This window comes from Ascaphus truei, chromosome 20 (genome assembly GCF_040206685.1).
Source record: "Ascaphus truei isolate aAscTru1 chromosome 20, aAscTru1.hap1, whole genome shotgun sequence".
Lineage (NCBI taxonomy): Eukaryota > Metazoa > Chordata > Amphibia > Anura > Ascaphidae > Ascaphus > Ascaphus truei.
Window position 1 is genome coordinate 26,516,651 of NC_134502.1, and position 14,984 is coordinate 26,531,634.

At 63.2% G+C, this 14,984-nt stretch overlaps 1 protein-coding gene across 2 annotated transcripts in view; it reads right to left on the reverse strand.

Moving 5' to 3' along the window:
* Positions 1–14,984, reverse strand: part of LOC142470813 (bestrophin-2a-like) — a 65,093-nt gene that overhangs the window by 3,455 nt on the left and 46,654 nt on the right. The window contains exons 6-9 of one of the 2 annotated variants that reach the window (XM_075577564.1): positions 10,400–10,477; positions 2,728–2,880; positions 2,294–2,374; positions 1,678–1,832 (exon numbers count right to left, since the gene is read on the reverse strand). In XM_075577564.1, coding sequence (XP_075433679.1) covers positions 1,678–1,832; positions 2,294–2,374; positions 2,728–2,880; positions 10,400–10,477 — 467 coding nt within the window. The remainder of the gene's footprint in view (positions 1–1,677; positions 1,833–2,293; positions 2,375–2,727; positions 2,881–10,399; positions 10,478–14,984) is intronic. The other variant, XM_075577565.1, reaches the window with a different exon arrangement.

Here is a 14,984-nt window from a genome sequence, read left to right on the forward strand (position 1 = left end):
AGGAGGGAGCGGGAGAGAGGTAATGCCAGAGAAGGGAGGGGGGGAGGGAGGTAATGCCAGAGAAGGGAAGGGGGGGGGGGGAGGTAATGCCACAGAAGGGATGGGGGTGGGAGTTAATGCCACAGAAGGGAGGGGGGAGGGAGGTAATGCCAGAGAAGGGAAGGGGGGGGAGGTAATGCCAGAGAAGGGAGGGAGCGGGGGAGAGGTAATGCCAGAGAAGGGAGGGAGCGGGGGAGATGTAATGCCAGAGAAGGAAGTGGGGGAGGTAATGCCAGAGAAGGGAAGGGGGGGGGAGGTAATGCAAGAGAAGGGAGGGAGCGGGGGAGAGGTAATGCCAGAGAAGGGAGGGGGGGGGGGAGAGGTAATGCCAGAGAAGGTAGGGGGGGAGGGAGGTAATGCCAGAGAAGGGAGGGGGGGAGGGAGGTAATGCCAGAGAAGGGAGGGGGGGAGGTAATGCCAGAGAAGGGAGGGGGGGAGAGGTAATGCCAGAGAAGGGAGGGGGGGGAGGTAATGCCAGAGAAGGGAGGGGGGAGGGAGGTAATGCCAGAGAAGGGAGGAGGGGGGAGAGGTAATGCCAGAGAAGGGAGGGTGCGGGGGAGGTAATGCCAGATAAGGGAGGGAGTGGGGGAGAGGTAATGCCAGAGAAGGGAGGGGGGGGAGGGAGAGAGGTAATGCCAGAGAAGGGAGGGGGGGGAGAGGTAATGCCAGAGAAGGGAGGGAGTGGGGGAGAGAGGTAATGCCAGAGAAGGGAGGGGGGGGAGAGGTAATGCCAGAGAAGGAGGGAGCGGGAGAGAGGTAATGCCAGAGAAGGGAGGGGGGAGGGAGGTAATGCCAGAGAAGGGAAGGGGGGGGGGAGGTAATGCCACAGAAGGGATGGGGGTGGGAGTTAATGCCACAGAAGGGAGGGGGGAGGGAGGTAATGCCAGAGAAGGGAAGGGGGGGGAGGTAATGCCAGAGAAGGGAGGGAGCGGGGGAGAGGTAATGCCAGAGAAGGGAGGGAGCGGGGGAGAGGTAATGCCAGAGAAGGAAGTGGGGGAGGTAATGCCAGAGAAGGGAAGGGGGGGGGAGGTAATGCAAGAGAAGAGAGGGAGCGGGGGAGAGGTAATGCCAGAGAAGGGAGGGGGGGGGAGAGGTAATGCCAGAGAAGGTAGGGGGGGAGGGAGGTAATGCCAGAGAAGGGAGGGGGGGAGGGAGGTAATGCCAGAGAAGGGAGGGGGGGAGGTAATGCCAGAGAAGGGAGGGGGGGAGAGGTAATGCCAGAGAAGGGAGGGGGGAGAGGTAATGCCAAAGAAGGGAGGGAGGGGAGGAGGTAATGCCAGAGAAGGGAGGGAGGGGAGGAGGTAATGCCAGAGAAGGGAGGGGGGGGGGAAAGAGAGGTAATGCCAGAGAAGGGAGGGGGGGAAAGAGAGGTAATGCCAGAGAAGAGAGGGGGGGGAAGAGAGGTAATGCCAGAGAAGGGAGGGGGGGAAAGAGAGGTAATGCCAGAGAAGGGAGGGAGCGGGGGAGAGATACCAGAGAGACGGGATGGAAGGGGGTGGACGAGTAGATAGACCTGCCAGAAGTAGGAGGGGGAAGAGAGATGGCAGGGGGTTGTAGGGGTAGAGAAATGCCAGAGTGGGGGGGGGAGTAGAGAGATGTGAGAGGGGGGTGGAGAGAGAAGCCCCTTGTCATACTCACTCTATTGAAACCGTGGAGCCATGGAAGGAGGGGGAACGATCCTGGGATGTGGTGGCCACTGTGTACGGAGCGCGGGGCTCCAAGTCGTTCCAATGACGATCCTTCTCCATGAGCGGAAGGTCCAAGTACATCCCATCTACAGCCAACATGGACACCTGGGTGGGGGGGGGGGGGAGTGTGTGAGGGAAGGGAGCAAGAAACAAAGCCTAGGAGGAGAGACAAGAGGCTATGGGGGGGGGGGGGGAAATACGAGGCCACAGGGAGGGGGGGGAATACGAGGCCACAGGGAGGGGGGAAGGATGAGGCGCTGCAGGTGGGGGGGGGGGCGCGGATAAGGGACTACGGGGAAGGTATGAGGCGGTGTGGGGGGAAATGAAGCTCTGCAGAGGGGGAGGGATTAGGAACTGTGGGGCGGGGAGGGATGAGGCACTGCAGATGGGGAGAAGGTATGAGGCGCTGTGGGGAGAAGGGAATGAATGAGGCACTGTGGGGGGGGGGGAGGGAGGGATGAGGCGCTGCATGGGGGGGGGGAAGAGATGAGGTGCTGCAGTGGGGATGGGGAGGGATGAGGCGCTGTGGGGGGAGGGGGGGAGAGATGAGGCTCCGGGGACGTTACCTGGAAATTCCGGTCAATCAGAAGATTGGTCTCAAAATCGTCATCGTCCTCCCCAAATGGGTTAATGAGCTGCTCCCCTACCTGCAGGAAGCAGAGGGGGACGTCATGTGACCTGGTGGGGGGGGGGGCGTCAGTACCCAGAGCCCTTTAATCATAAAGTCATGTGACCCAGAGCCTGGCATACCTGTCTAATCCAAGCTGCTCTGGCCACACCCCTTGCTCTGGCCCCGCCCCCGAGGAGCCAGCCCGAGGAGTGATATATTCTGTGGGTGCCGCACTCACCCCTCTGATACGGGGTATATTACAGAATATATTAAGGGTTCCCCCCTAGGCCAATGAGAAGTGATCTCTCTATATTTGGGAGGGGTATATTGAAGGTATACCCTCGGGCTGTGATAAGTGGGAGGGGGAGTTATAGTCGGGGGCCGTCGCACCTTGAGCCAACCAGCGTAGAAGAATAACTGGAGCAGCGTAAAGATGGGGACGTAGAGATCCAGCTCGTGGCCGGTAATGTTACGGGCCGGGTCCAGGTACTGGCGTCCAATCAGAGAGGCCAGGAAGAAGCTGTACACAGCGATAGTCACCACCTGGAGGTCACGCAGAGAGAGACGTCATACAGGCAACCGTGAGGTCACGCAGAGAGGGAGAGGGGGGGGGGGAGGCGGCATGCAGAGACGGGGGGCGAGAGAAGGGGGAGGCGGCATAGCGCCCAGAGAGGGAGAAAGGGGGGGACACGGCAGGCAGAGAGAGGAAGAGAGGGAGGGGGACACGGCGCTCAGAGAGGGAGGGATGCAGCGAGTAGAGGGAGGGGACGCGATAGTGCAGAGAGAGGAAGAGAGGAGGTATTCAGCTGTGCACAGAGTGAGAGAGGGGTACGGGACGTGCAGAGGGGGGGGCACAGTGTGCAGAGAGGTGGCGTGGCACACAACATTCATAGAGGGGTGATGTGGCACAGTGAGGGGGAGGCCGCGGCACACAGTGAGGGGGAGGCCGCGGCACACAGTGAGGGGGAGGCCGCGGCACACAGTGAGGGGGAGGCCGCGGCACACAGTGAGGGGGGGGATGCGGCGCACAGTGAGGGGGAGGCTGCGGGGCACAGTGAGGGGGAGGCCGCGGCACACAGTGGGGGGGGGGGGGTGCGGCACACAGTGAGGGGGAGGCCACGGGTCACAGTGAGGGGGAGGCCGCGGGGCACAGTGAGGGGGAGGCCGCACACACAGTGAGGGGGAGGCCATGGCACACAGTGAGGGGGAGGCCGCACACACAGTGAGGGGGAGGCCGCGGCACACAGTGAGGGGGAGGCCGCGGGGCACAGTGAGGGGGAGGCCGCGGCACACAGTGCGGGGGAGGCCGCGGGGCACAGTGAGGGGGAGGCCGCGGCGCACAGTGAGGGGGAGGCCGCGGGGCACAGTGAGGGGGAGGCCGCGGCACACAGTGAGGGGGAGGCCACGGGGCACAGTGAGGGGGAGGCCGCGGGGCACAGTGAGGGGGAGGCCGCGGGGCACAGTGAGGGGGAGGCCGCGGCACACAGTGAGGGGGAGGCCGCGGGGCACAGTGAGGGGGAGGCCGCGGGGCACAGTGAGGGGGAGGCCACGGCGCACAGTGAGGGGGAGGCCGCGGCACACAGTGAGGGGGAGGCCGCGGCACCCAGTGAGGGGGAGGCCACGGCGCACAGTGAGGGGGGGGTGCGGCACACAGTGAGGGGGAGGCCGCGGCGCACAGTGAGGGGGGGGGATGCGGCACACAGTGAGGGGGAGGCTGCGGGGCACAGTGAGGGGGAGGCTGCGGGGCACAGTGAGGGGGAGGCTGCGGCGCACAGCGAGGGGGGGGGATGCGGCGCACAGTGAGGGGGAGGCCGCGGCGCACAGTGAGGGGGGGGGATGCGGCACACAGTGAGGGGGAGGCTGCGGGGCACAGTGAGGGGGAGGCTGCGGGGCACAGTGAGGGGGAGGCTGCGGCGCACAGCGAGGGGGGGGGATGCGGCACACAGTGAGGGGGAGGCTGCGGGGCACAGTGAGGGGGAGGCTGCGGGGCACAGTGAGGGGGAGGCTGCGGGGCACAGTGAGGGGGAGGCTGCGGCACACAGTGAGGGGGGGGAATGCGGCACACAGTGAGAGGGAGGCAGCGGCGCACAGTGAGGGGGAGGCCACGGGGCACAGTGAGGGGGAGGCAGCGGCACACAGTGAGGGGGGGATGCGGCGCACAGCGAGGGGGAGGCTGCGGGGCACAGTGAGGGGGAGGCTGCGGCGCACAGCGAGGGGGAGGCCGCGGCGCACAGTGAGGGGGGGGTGCGGCACACAGTGAGGGGGAGGCCGCGGCGCACAGTGAGGGGGAGGCTGCGGGGCACAGTGAGGGGGAGGCTGCGGGGCACAGTGAGGGGGAGGCCGCGGCGCACAGCGAGGGGGAGGCCACGGGGCACAGTGAGGGGGAGGCTGCGGCGCACAGCGAGGGGGAGGCCACGGGGCACAGTGAGGGGGAGGCTGCGGGGCACAGTGAGGGGGAGGCCGCGGCGCACAGCGAGGGGGAGGCCGCGGCACACAGTGAGGGGGGGGATGCGGCACACAGTGAGGGGGAGGCTGCGGGGTACAGTGAGGGGGAGGCTGCGGGGCACAGTGAGGGGGGGGATGCGGCACACAGTGAGGGGGAGGCCGCGGCACACAGTGAGGGGGGGGATGCGGCACACAGTGAGGGGGAGGCTGCGGGGCACAGTGAGGGGGAGGCTGCGGGGCACAGTGAGGGGGAGGCCGCGGCGCACAGCGAGGGGGGGGGATGCGGCACACAGTGAGGGGGAGGCCGCGGCGCACAGCGAGGGGGGGGATGCGGCGCACAGTGAGGGGGAGGCTGCGGGGCACAGTGAGGGGGAGGCCGCGGCACACAGTGGGGGGGAGGCCGCGGGGCACAGTGAGGGGGAGGCCGCGGCGCACAGTGAGGGGGAGGCCGCGGGGCACAGTGAGGGGGAGGCTGCGGGGCACAGTGAGGGGGGGGGGATGCGGCACACAGTGAGGGGGAGGCTGCGGGGCACAGTGAGGGGGAGGCTGCGGGGCACAGTGAGGGGGAGGCCGCGGCACACAGTGGGGGGGGGGGGGTGCGGCACACAGTGAGGGGGAGGCCGCGGCGCACAGTGAGGGGGAGGCTGCGGCGCACAGCGAGGGGGGGGATGCGGCACACAGTGAGGGGGAGGCCACGGCACACAGTGAGGGGGAGGCTGCGGGGCACAGTGAGGGGGAGGCCGCGGCACACAGTGGGGGGGGGGGTGCGGCACACAGTGAGGGGGAGGCCGCGGCGCACAGTGAGGGGGAGGCTGCGGCGCACAGCGAGGGGGGGGGGTGCGGCACACAGTGAGGGGGAGGCTGCGGGGCACAGTGAGGGGGAGGCCGCGGCGCACAGCGAGGGGGGGGATGCGGCGCACAGTGAGGGGGAGGCTGCGGGGCACAGTGAGGGGGAGGCCGCGGCGCACAGTGAGGGGGAGGCCGCGGCACACAGTGAGGGGGAGGCCGCGGCACACAGTGGGGGGGGGGGGTGCGACACACAGTGAGGGGGAGGCCGCGGCACACAGTGAGGGGGAGGCCGCGGCACACAGTGGGGGGGGGGTGCGGCACACAGTGAGGGGGAGGCCGCGGCGCACAGTGAGGGGGAGGCCGCGGCACACAGTGCGGGGGGGTGCGGCACACAGTGAGGGGGAGGCCGCGGCACAGTGAGGGGGAGGCCGCGGCACACAGTGGGGGGGGGGGTGCGGCACACAGTGAGGGGGAGGCCGCGGCGCACAGTGAGGGGGAGACTGCGGGGCACAGTGAGGGGGAGGCCGCGGCACACAGTGAGGGGGAGGCCGCGGCACACAGTGGGGGGGGGGGGGTGCGGCACACAGTGAGGGGGAGGCCGCGGCGCACAGCGAGGGGGGAGGCCGCGGGGCACAGTGAGGGGGAGGCCGCGGCACACAGTGAGGGGGAGGCTGCGGCACAGAGTGAGGGGGAGGCTGCGGGGCACAGTGAGGGGGAGGCCGCGGCACACAGTGGGGGGGGGTGCGGCACACAGTGAGGGGGAGGCTGCGGCACACAGTGAGGGGGAGGCTGCGGGGCACAGTGAGGGGGAGGCCGCGGCACACAGTGGGGGGGGGTGCGGCACACAGTGAGGGGGAGGCTGCGGGGCACAGTGAGGGGGAGGCCGCGGCGCACAGTGAGGGGGAGGCCGCGGGGCACAGTGAGGGGGAGGCCGCGGCACAGTGAGGGGGAGGCTGCGGGGCACAGTGAGGGGGGGGGATGCGGCACAGTGAGGGGGAGGCTGCGGGGCACAGTGAGGGGGGGGTGCGGCACACAGTGGGGGGGGGTGCGGCACACAGTGGGGGGGGGGTGCGGCACACAGTGAGGGGGAGGCCGCGGCGCACAGTGAGGGGGAGGCCGCGGGGCACAGTGAGGGGGAGGCCGCGGCACAGTGAGGGGGAGTCTGCGGGGCACAGCGAGGGGGGGGGATGCGGCACAGTGAGGGGGAGGCTGCGGGGCACAGTGAGGGGGAGTCTGCGGGGCACAGTGAGGGGGAGGCCGCGGCGCACAGTGAGGGGGAGGCCGCGGGGCACAGTGAGGGGGAGGCCGCGGCACAGTGAGGGGGAGGCTGCGGGGCACAGTGAGGGGGGGGGATGCGGCACAGTGAGGGGGAGGCTGCGGGGCACAGTGAGGGGGGGTGCGGCACACAGTGGGGGGGGTGCGGCACACAGTGGGGGGGGGTGCGGCACACAGTGAGGGGGAGGCCGCGGCGCACAGTGAGGGGGAGGCCGCGGGGCACAGTGAGGGGGAGGCCGCGGCACAGTGAGGGGGAGTCTGCGGGGCACAGCGAGGGGGGGGGGATGCGGCACAGTGAGGGGGAGGCTGCGGGGCACAGTGAGGGGGAGTCTGCGGGGCACAGTGAGGGGGAGGCCGCGGCACACAGTGAGGGGGAGGCAGCGGCGCACAGTGAGGGGGAGGCCGCGGCACAGTGAGGGGGAGGCTGCGGGGCACAGTGAGGGGGAGGCTGCGGGGCACAGTGAGGGGGAGGCCACGGCGCACAGTGAGGGGGAGGCCGCGGCACACAGTGGGGGGGGGGTGCGGCGCACAGTGAGGGGGAGGCCGCGGCACAGTGAGGGGGGAGGCCGCGGCACAGTGAGGGGGAGGCAGCGGCGCACAGTGAGGGGGAGGCCGCGGCACAGTGAGGGGGAGGCCGCGGCACAGTGAGGGGGAGGCCACGGCGCACAGCGAGGGGGGGGATGCGGCACACAGTGAGGGGGAGGCCGCGGGGCACAGTGAGGGGGGGGGATGCGGCACACAGTGAGGGGGAGGCTGCGGGGCACAGTGAGGGGGAGGCAGCGGCGCACAGTGAGGGGGAGGCAGCGGCGCACAGTGAGGGGGAGGCCGCGGCGCACAGTGAGGGGGAGGCCGCGGCGCACAGTGAGGGGGAGGCCGCGGGGCACAGTGAGGGGGGGGATGCGGCACACAGTGAGGGGGAGGCCGCGGCACAGTGAGGGGGAGGCCACGGCGCACAGTGAGGGGGAGGGCCGCGGCGCACAGTGAGGGGGAGGCCGCGGCACACAGTGAGGGGGAGGCCACGGCACACAGTGAGGGGGAGGCCGCGGGGCACAGTGAGGGGGAGGCCGCGGCGCACAGTGAGGGGGAGGCCGCGGGGCACAGTGAGGGGGAGGCCGCGGCGCACAGTGAGGGGGAGGCCGCGGCGCACAGTGAGGGGGAGGCCGTGGGGCACAGTGAGGGGGAGGCCGCGGGGCACAGTGAGGGGGAGGCCGCGGGGCACAGTGAGGGGGAGGCCGTGGGGCACAGTGAGGGGGAGGCCGCGGGGCACAGTGAGGGGGAGGCCGTGGCACACAGTGAGGGGGAGGCCGCGGCACACAGTGAGGGGGGAGGCCGCGGCACACAGTGAGGGGGAGGCCGCGCGGCACAGTGAGGGGGAGGCTGCGCGGCACAGTGAGGGGGAGGCCACGGCGCACAGTGAGGGGGGGATGCGGCACACAGTGAGGGGGAGGCTGCGGGGTACAGTGAGGGGGTGGATACAGCACACAGTGAGGGGGAGGCCGCGGGGCACAGTGAGGGGGGGATGCGGCACACAGTGAGGGGGAGGCCGCGGCACACAGTGAGGGGGAGGCCGCGGGGCACAGTGAAAGGGGGGCCGCGGCACACAGTGAGGGGGAGACGTGGCACACAGTGAGGGGGAGGCTGCGGCACACAGTGAGGGGGAGGCCGCGGGGCACAGTGAGGGGGAGGCTGCGGCACACAGTGAGGGGGGGATGCGGCACACAGTGAGGGGGAGGCCGCGGGGCACAGTGAGGGGGAGACGCGGCACACAGTGAGGGGGAGGCCGCGGGGCACAATGAGGGGGAGACGCGGCACACAGTGAGGGGGAGGCTGCGGCACACAGTGAGGGGGAATGTAGCATGCAAAGTGGGGGGGATGCGGCATGCAGTGCACAGAGAGGGAGGGACATTGCGCACACAGAGGAGGGGACGCGGCATGCACAGAGGGGGGACGCAGCATGCACAGAGGGGGGAACGTGGCATGCACAGAGGGGGGGATGCAACATGCACAGAGGGGGACGCGGCATGCACAGAGGGGGGACGCGACATGCACAGAGGGGGGGACGCGACATGCACAGAGGGGGGACGCGGCATGCACAGAGTGGGGACGCGGCATGCACAGAGGGGGGACGTGGCATGCACAGAGGGGGGACGTGGCATGCACAGAGGGGGGGACGCGGCATGCACAGGGGGGGACACGGCATGCACAGAGGGGGGACGCGCCATGCACAGAGGGGGGGACGCGACATGCACAGAGGGGGGACGCGACATGCACAGAGGGGGGACGCTGCATGCACAGAGGGGGACGCTGCATGCACAGAGGGGGGGGACGCGACATGCACAGAGGGGGGACGCTGCATGCACAGAGAATGGGGATGTGACGGAGCGGCCTGTAGGCAAGAGCAGCAAAACGCATAGACTGAAGGTGAACCTTAACTGGATTGGTTTATTAACCAAAAGACAACAAAAACATTGGATACACTGTCCCTTTAAGCAAAACAGCCAAAATCCTATTCCCGTTAGGGAAACTAACTACACAAGCACTAACGGGCTGTCAGCTAAGCTGTTTGTCAGCCCCAAAACATGTCAGTGTGTGCAAACAAAACAGTCTTTAGGCATAGTAATATAGTTTTAGATCTTATCTGGTATGTCGCAAGGATTCCTTGACGAACGCCGGTTCTGGGGAGCAATTTTTATCCTGGGTGTGATTCCCAGCTGGACCCCACAGGCCTGCTTCCTTCAGTCCTAGGGTCCATAACAGCCAGGCTCTCTGCTGGCTGGGAGAAGTCCCTCTACCCTCCTGGGGAAAAACCTAGCTTTCTGTCTTTGAGCAGTTATAAAAGGCAGGAAGTTGCCAATCAGCAGTTCATTGTCCACACCTCCAAGTTTAGGTATCAAATCTGACACCCGTGCAGTCTCCTGATGTTTGGAAAGGGGGTTCACCTCGTCACTCCCTTACAGGGAGATACAGCGCACAGAGAGGGGGGGATACAGCGCACAGAGAGGGTTGGGACGCAGTGCACAGAGAGGGGGGACACGGCACACAAAGAAGGGGGTCACGGCTCGCAGAGAGGGAGGATGCAGCGCGCTGATGGGGAGGACGCAGCGTGCAGAGAGGGGGGACGCAGCACATAGAAAGGGGGGATGCGGTGCACAGAGAGGGGGGACACGGTGCACAGAAGGGGGACGCGGCGCACAGAGATTTGGGGAATGCGGCGCGCAGAGAGGGGGACAGCGCACAGAGATTTGGGGTATGCGGCGCGCAAAGAATGGGACGCGGCGCACAGAGGGCGGGATGTGGCATAAAGAGGGGGGGACGTCGCGCACAGAGGGGGCGCGCGGCACACAGAGGAATGCGGCGCACAGAGTGGGTGACGTAGCACGCAGAGTGGGGGTGACGCGGCACATAGTGGGAGAGATGTGCAGTGTGGGGGACACAGCAGAGGGGAAGCAGCACACAGAGAGGGGGGGGCGCGGGACACATGATGAGGGGGGAAACAGCACGCAGAGACCGGTGATGTGACACTGACAGACCTCACACACGGAGCGTTTCTTACCTGCGTATAAACCAGCGGGACACTCACCATGTCGTAATGAAAGAGCATCGCACATTTACCCCTAAATATGTTTAACTCCTGGGAGAGGAGAGAGAAGAGGGGGAGGAAGAGAGAGAAGATAGGGGAAGGGAAAGCGAGACGGGGGGAGGGAAAGAGCGAGAAGGGGGAGGGAAAGCACGAGAAGGGGTGTGGGAAAGAGCGAGAAGAGGGGGGGAGCGAGCAGGGGGCGGGGAAAAGAGCGAGAAGGGTTGGTGAGCGAGATGGGGCAAGATCGAGACGGGGGGGGGGGGGAGAGCGCAACGTGGGAAGATGGCGGGGGGGAGAGTGAGACGAAGGGAAGAGCGAGATGGGGGAAAAACCGAGCGAGATGGGGGGGGGGGGGAAAGAGAAGAGGGGGGAGAGAATCAAAGACAAATCAGAGACTTGCAAATCATTGCTTCATTAACACCCCACCCACAGAACATCACTCCGCTAACCCCCCTCCTGCAGAGCATCGTTCCACTAACACGCCCCCCTCCTGCAGAGCATCGTTCCACTAACACGCCCCCCTCCTGCAGAGCATCGTTCCACTAACACGCCCCCTCCTGCAGAGCATCGTTCCACTAACACCCCCCCTCCTGCAGAGCATCGTTCCACTAACACGCCCCCTCCTGCAGAGCATCGTTACACTAACACGACCCCCTCCTGCAGAGCATCGTTCCACTAACACGCCCCCTCCTGCAGAGCATCGTTCCACTAACACTCCCCCTCCTGCAGAGCATCGTTCCACTAACACCCCCCCTCCTGCAGAGCATCATTCCACTAACACTCCCCCCTCCTGCAGAGCATCGTTACACTAACACCCCCCTCCTGCAGAGCATCGTTACACTAACACGCCCTCATCCTGCAGAGCATCGTTCTACTAACACTCTCCCTCCTGCAGAGCATCGTTCCACTAACACGCCCCCTCCTGCAGAGCATCGTTACACTAACACGACCCCCTCCTGCAGAGCATCGTTCCACTAACACGCCCCCTCCTGCAGAGCATCGTTCCACTAACACTCCCCCTCCTGCAGAGCATTGTTCCACTAACACCCTCCCTCCTGCAGAGCATCATTCCACTAACACTCCCCCCTCCTGCAGAGCATCGTTACACTAACACCCGCCCTCCTGCAGAGCATCGTTCCACTAACACGCCCTCATCCTGCAGAGCATCGTTCCACTAACACGCCCCCTCCTGCAGAGCATCGTTCCACTAACACGCCCCTCTCCTGCAGAGCATCGTTCTACTAACAGGCCCTCCTCCTGCGGAGCATCGTTCCACTAACACCCCCCTCCTGCAGAGCATCGTTCCACTAACACTCCCCCTCCTGCAGAGCATCGTTCCACTAACACGCCCCCCTCCTGCAGAGCATCGTTTAAATAACACCCTCCCTCCTGCAGAGCATCGTTCTACTAACACGCCTGTGACGGTGAAGGGGTCCCCAGGCCACCCACAGAAAGGCAGTCTGCCGCCTGGGGCCCCATGAGTCATTAAAGGTGGTTTTAAAAATGTATTATACAATGTCTGAACTGCGCCCGGGAAGCATAAGGGCCCTCTTACACGGTTTTAAGGGTTAATTGGTTAAGTGCTCTTGTGGTTGGCGGTGAGCAGTGGCATTTGCAACATTGTCTCACTTCCTAACCACAGGATCAGCAGGGGAAAAGCCGTAACCACAGAGTCAAGGGGATAATTGACTTGTGGTTCGGTAAGTGGTTCCGAATTATAACACTGTCGGCTGTGGTTAGCTCAGCCAATTAAGGTCAATTGGATAAGTACGTCGGTTGTTATCGATCTGGGCCGGGATTGCTACATTGAGTTCCCGACCACAGACCGCAGACCACAGACGGAGAAATGTTACACCACATCAAAGCCCTCACACAATTAACTGTATAACTTTAGTTAGGGAGGTCATAGCTTTCTAATTTTTGGTAAGCAGAGGGCTAGAAAGGAATCATTTAGGCTGATGTGGCAGGACGGCCTGTAGCTGAGGTCAGGGAACAGTCCACACGTATAGTTTCAGGATAATGAAAACGTTCAGTGGCTTTATTTCTCCACAGCATACATAACATGCGGGTACACTGTCCCTTTAAACAAAACAAAACTTGCTCCACATTGGGAGGACTGACTAACACACCAGGCCTATCTAGCAGGCTGGCTGGCTAAACCATAACCAAACCGTAAGTGTCTTTTAAGCAGTCAGGAAAAACAAATGAACAAGTCTCTTACTTTGGTTGCAGTAGTTAGCTTGATGTATCTGTCTGGCTAGCAGCACATATAGCCATGTGCTCTGGTCTAGGGCAGGCAACTACTGCCAGTAACAACATCATCTTATACCTTGCTGCTTCTCAGGTGTCAGCTTACATCCTGATTATCTAGCTTCCACCTGAGTTAACCCTTATGAGTGCTGGATGAAGCACTCAGACATATGTCTCCCAGGCATAACTGATAAGGGTTGACTTCACCCTGTCACATACCTCCCCTGTTTGTGTGTGGCTAGTGTCCCACACGGCTGAAGCCCGACCCTCCACTACTTCTCTTGACAAGAAATCAGCATTTCCATGGTCCTTTCCAGGTCAATGCTGAATATCAAAAGAGAAGGGTTGGAGGGCTATGTACCACCTGGTCAACCTTGAGTTTGTGTCCTTCATGGTGTTTAACCACTTCAAGGGCGCATGGTCAGTGACCAGGGTGAAGTGTACTCCGGTGACATAATGTCTCAAGGCCTCAATTGCCCATTTTACAGCGAGGCACTCCTTCTCAATGACGGAATACCTCACTTCCCTTGGGAACAGCTTCCAGCTGATGAACAGTATGGGGTGTTCAACACCATCAAATTGCTGGGACAGCACTGCTCCCAGTCCTATCTCTGAGGCATCCGTCTGGATGATGAAGGGCTCTTTAAAATCTGGGCTCCGAAGAGCGGGGCCCTCTGACAGGCACTTTTTTAGCATGTCAAAGGCGTCTTGGCACTCCCAAGACCATTTAACTTGGGTCGGGGCACTCTTCTTTGTCAGATCTGTTAGGGGTGCAGAAATTTCTGAACAATTGGGGATAAACCGCCTGTAATACCCTGCTAACCCCAAAAGGGAGTGGACCTGTGTCTTTGTCTGTGGGGTGGGGACTTCTGTTATGGCGGCCACCTTGCTAGCTAGTGGCCTTACTATCCCTCCCCCAACGGCATAGCCCAAGTATTTTGTAGTGGATTTACCCAGGGCACATTTTTTTGGATTTGCAGTGAGCCCTGCTTCTCTTAAGGACGTTAGGACTGCCCTTAACCTTTTTATATGAGACTGCCAGTGTCTGCTATAGATGACAATGTCATCCAAGTAGGCCGCGGCATATGCCCTATGGGGTCGTAGTACCTTGTCCATTAACCTTTGGAACGTGGCTGGAGCCCCATGTAACCCAAATGGCATAGTGACGAATTGGTATAAACCGAGAGGGGTGGCGAAGGCAGTTTTGCATTTGGATTCTTCCGCTAGAGGTATCTGCCAATATCCTTTCGTGAGATCTAGGGTGGAGATATACTCTGCTTTACCAAGCGAGTCAAGCAATTCATCCACCCTAGGCATTGGGTATGCATCAAATCTGGATACAGCATTTACCTTTCGCAGATCCACGCAAAACCTCACCTTCCCATCTGGTTTAGGGACCAACACTATAGGGCTACACCATTCGCTGTGGGACTCCTCGATCACGCCCAATTCCAACATGTCTATTATCTCCCTCTCTACCAGGTCTTTTCGGCCCTCTGGCAATCTATAGGGACGGGACCGTACTTTTACGCCAGGTTCTGTCTCAATCCTATGGGACACTAAATCAGTCTGCCCTGCCAGTTCAGAAAAAAACATCTGGGAACTGGTCACATAATTCTAGTAGGTCTGACCTTTGTTCCGTTGTTAACTGCCCTCCCATGGGAACCTGTGGACCCAAATCCGTCTCTACTTCCCGAGGGTGGATGAACAGCGATCTCATCGTTTTCCAGGGTTTCAGGAGGTTTACGTGGTAGATTTGTTTACCCTTCCTGGACCCTGGTTGAGAGATCTCATAGTTCACCTCCCCGGTGCGGCGGAGAACTTGGAAAGGACCCTGCCACTTCGCAAGGAGTTTACTCTCGGATGTCGGTAGTAGTAGCATCACTTGGTCCCCAGGTTGGAAGACCCTCAAGCGAGCATTTTGGTTGTACTGCCTTTCTTGACGTTCTTGAGCAGATTGGAGGTTTTCCTTAGCAAACCGACCTATCATGTCTAGGCGGTTTCTAAGGTCCATGACATACTGAAGGGTATTCTTGGAGGGGGAGGACTCCTCCCAGGATTCCTTCAGTAGGTCGAGAATACCCCGAGGTTGGCGTCCATATAGGAGCTCAAACGGGGAGAAGCCTGTGGATGATTGGGAAACTTCTTGTACCGCAAACAACAGGAAAGGGAGAAATTCATCCCAAGCTCGCTTTTCAGTGTCCACAAACTTTCTAAGCAGGGTTTTTAAAGTACGGTTAAACCTCTCTACCAATCCATCAGTCTGAGGATGGTAGACTGAGGTCCTGACGGATTTTACCTCCAATAA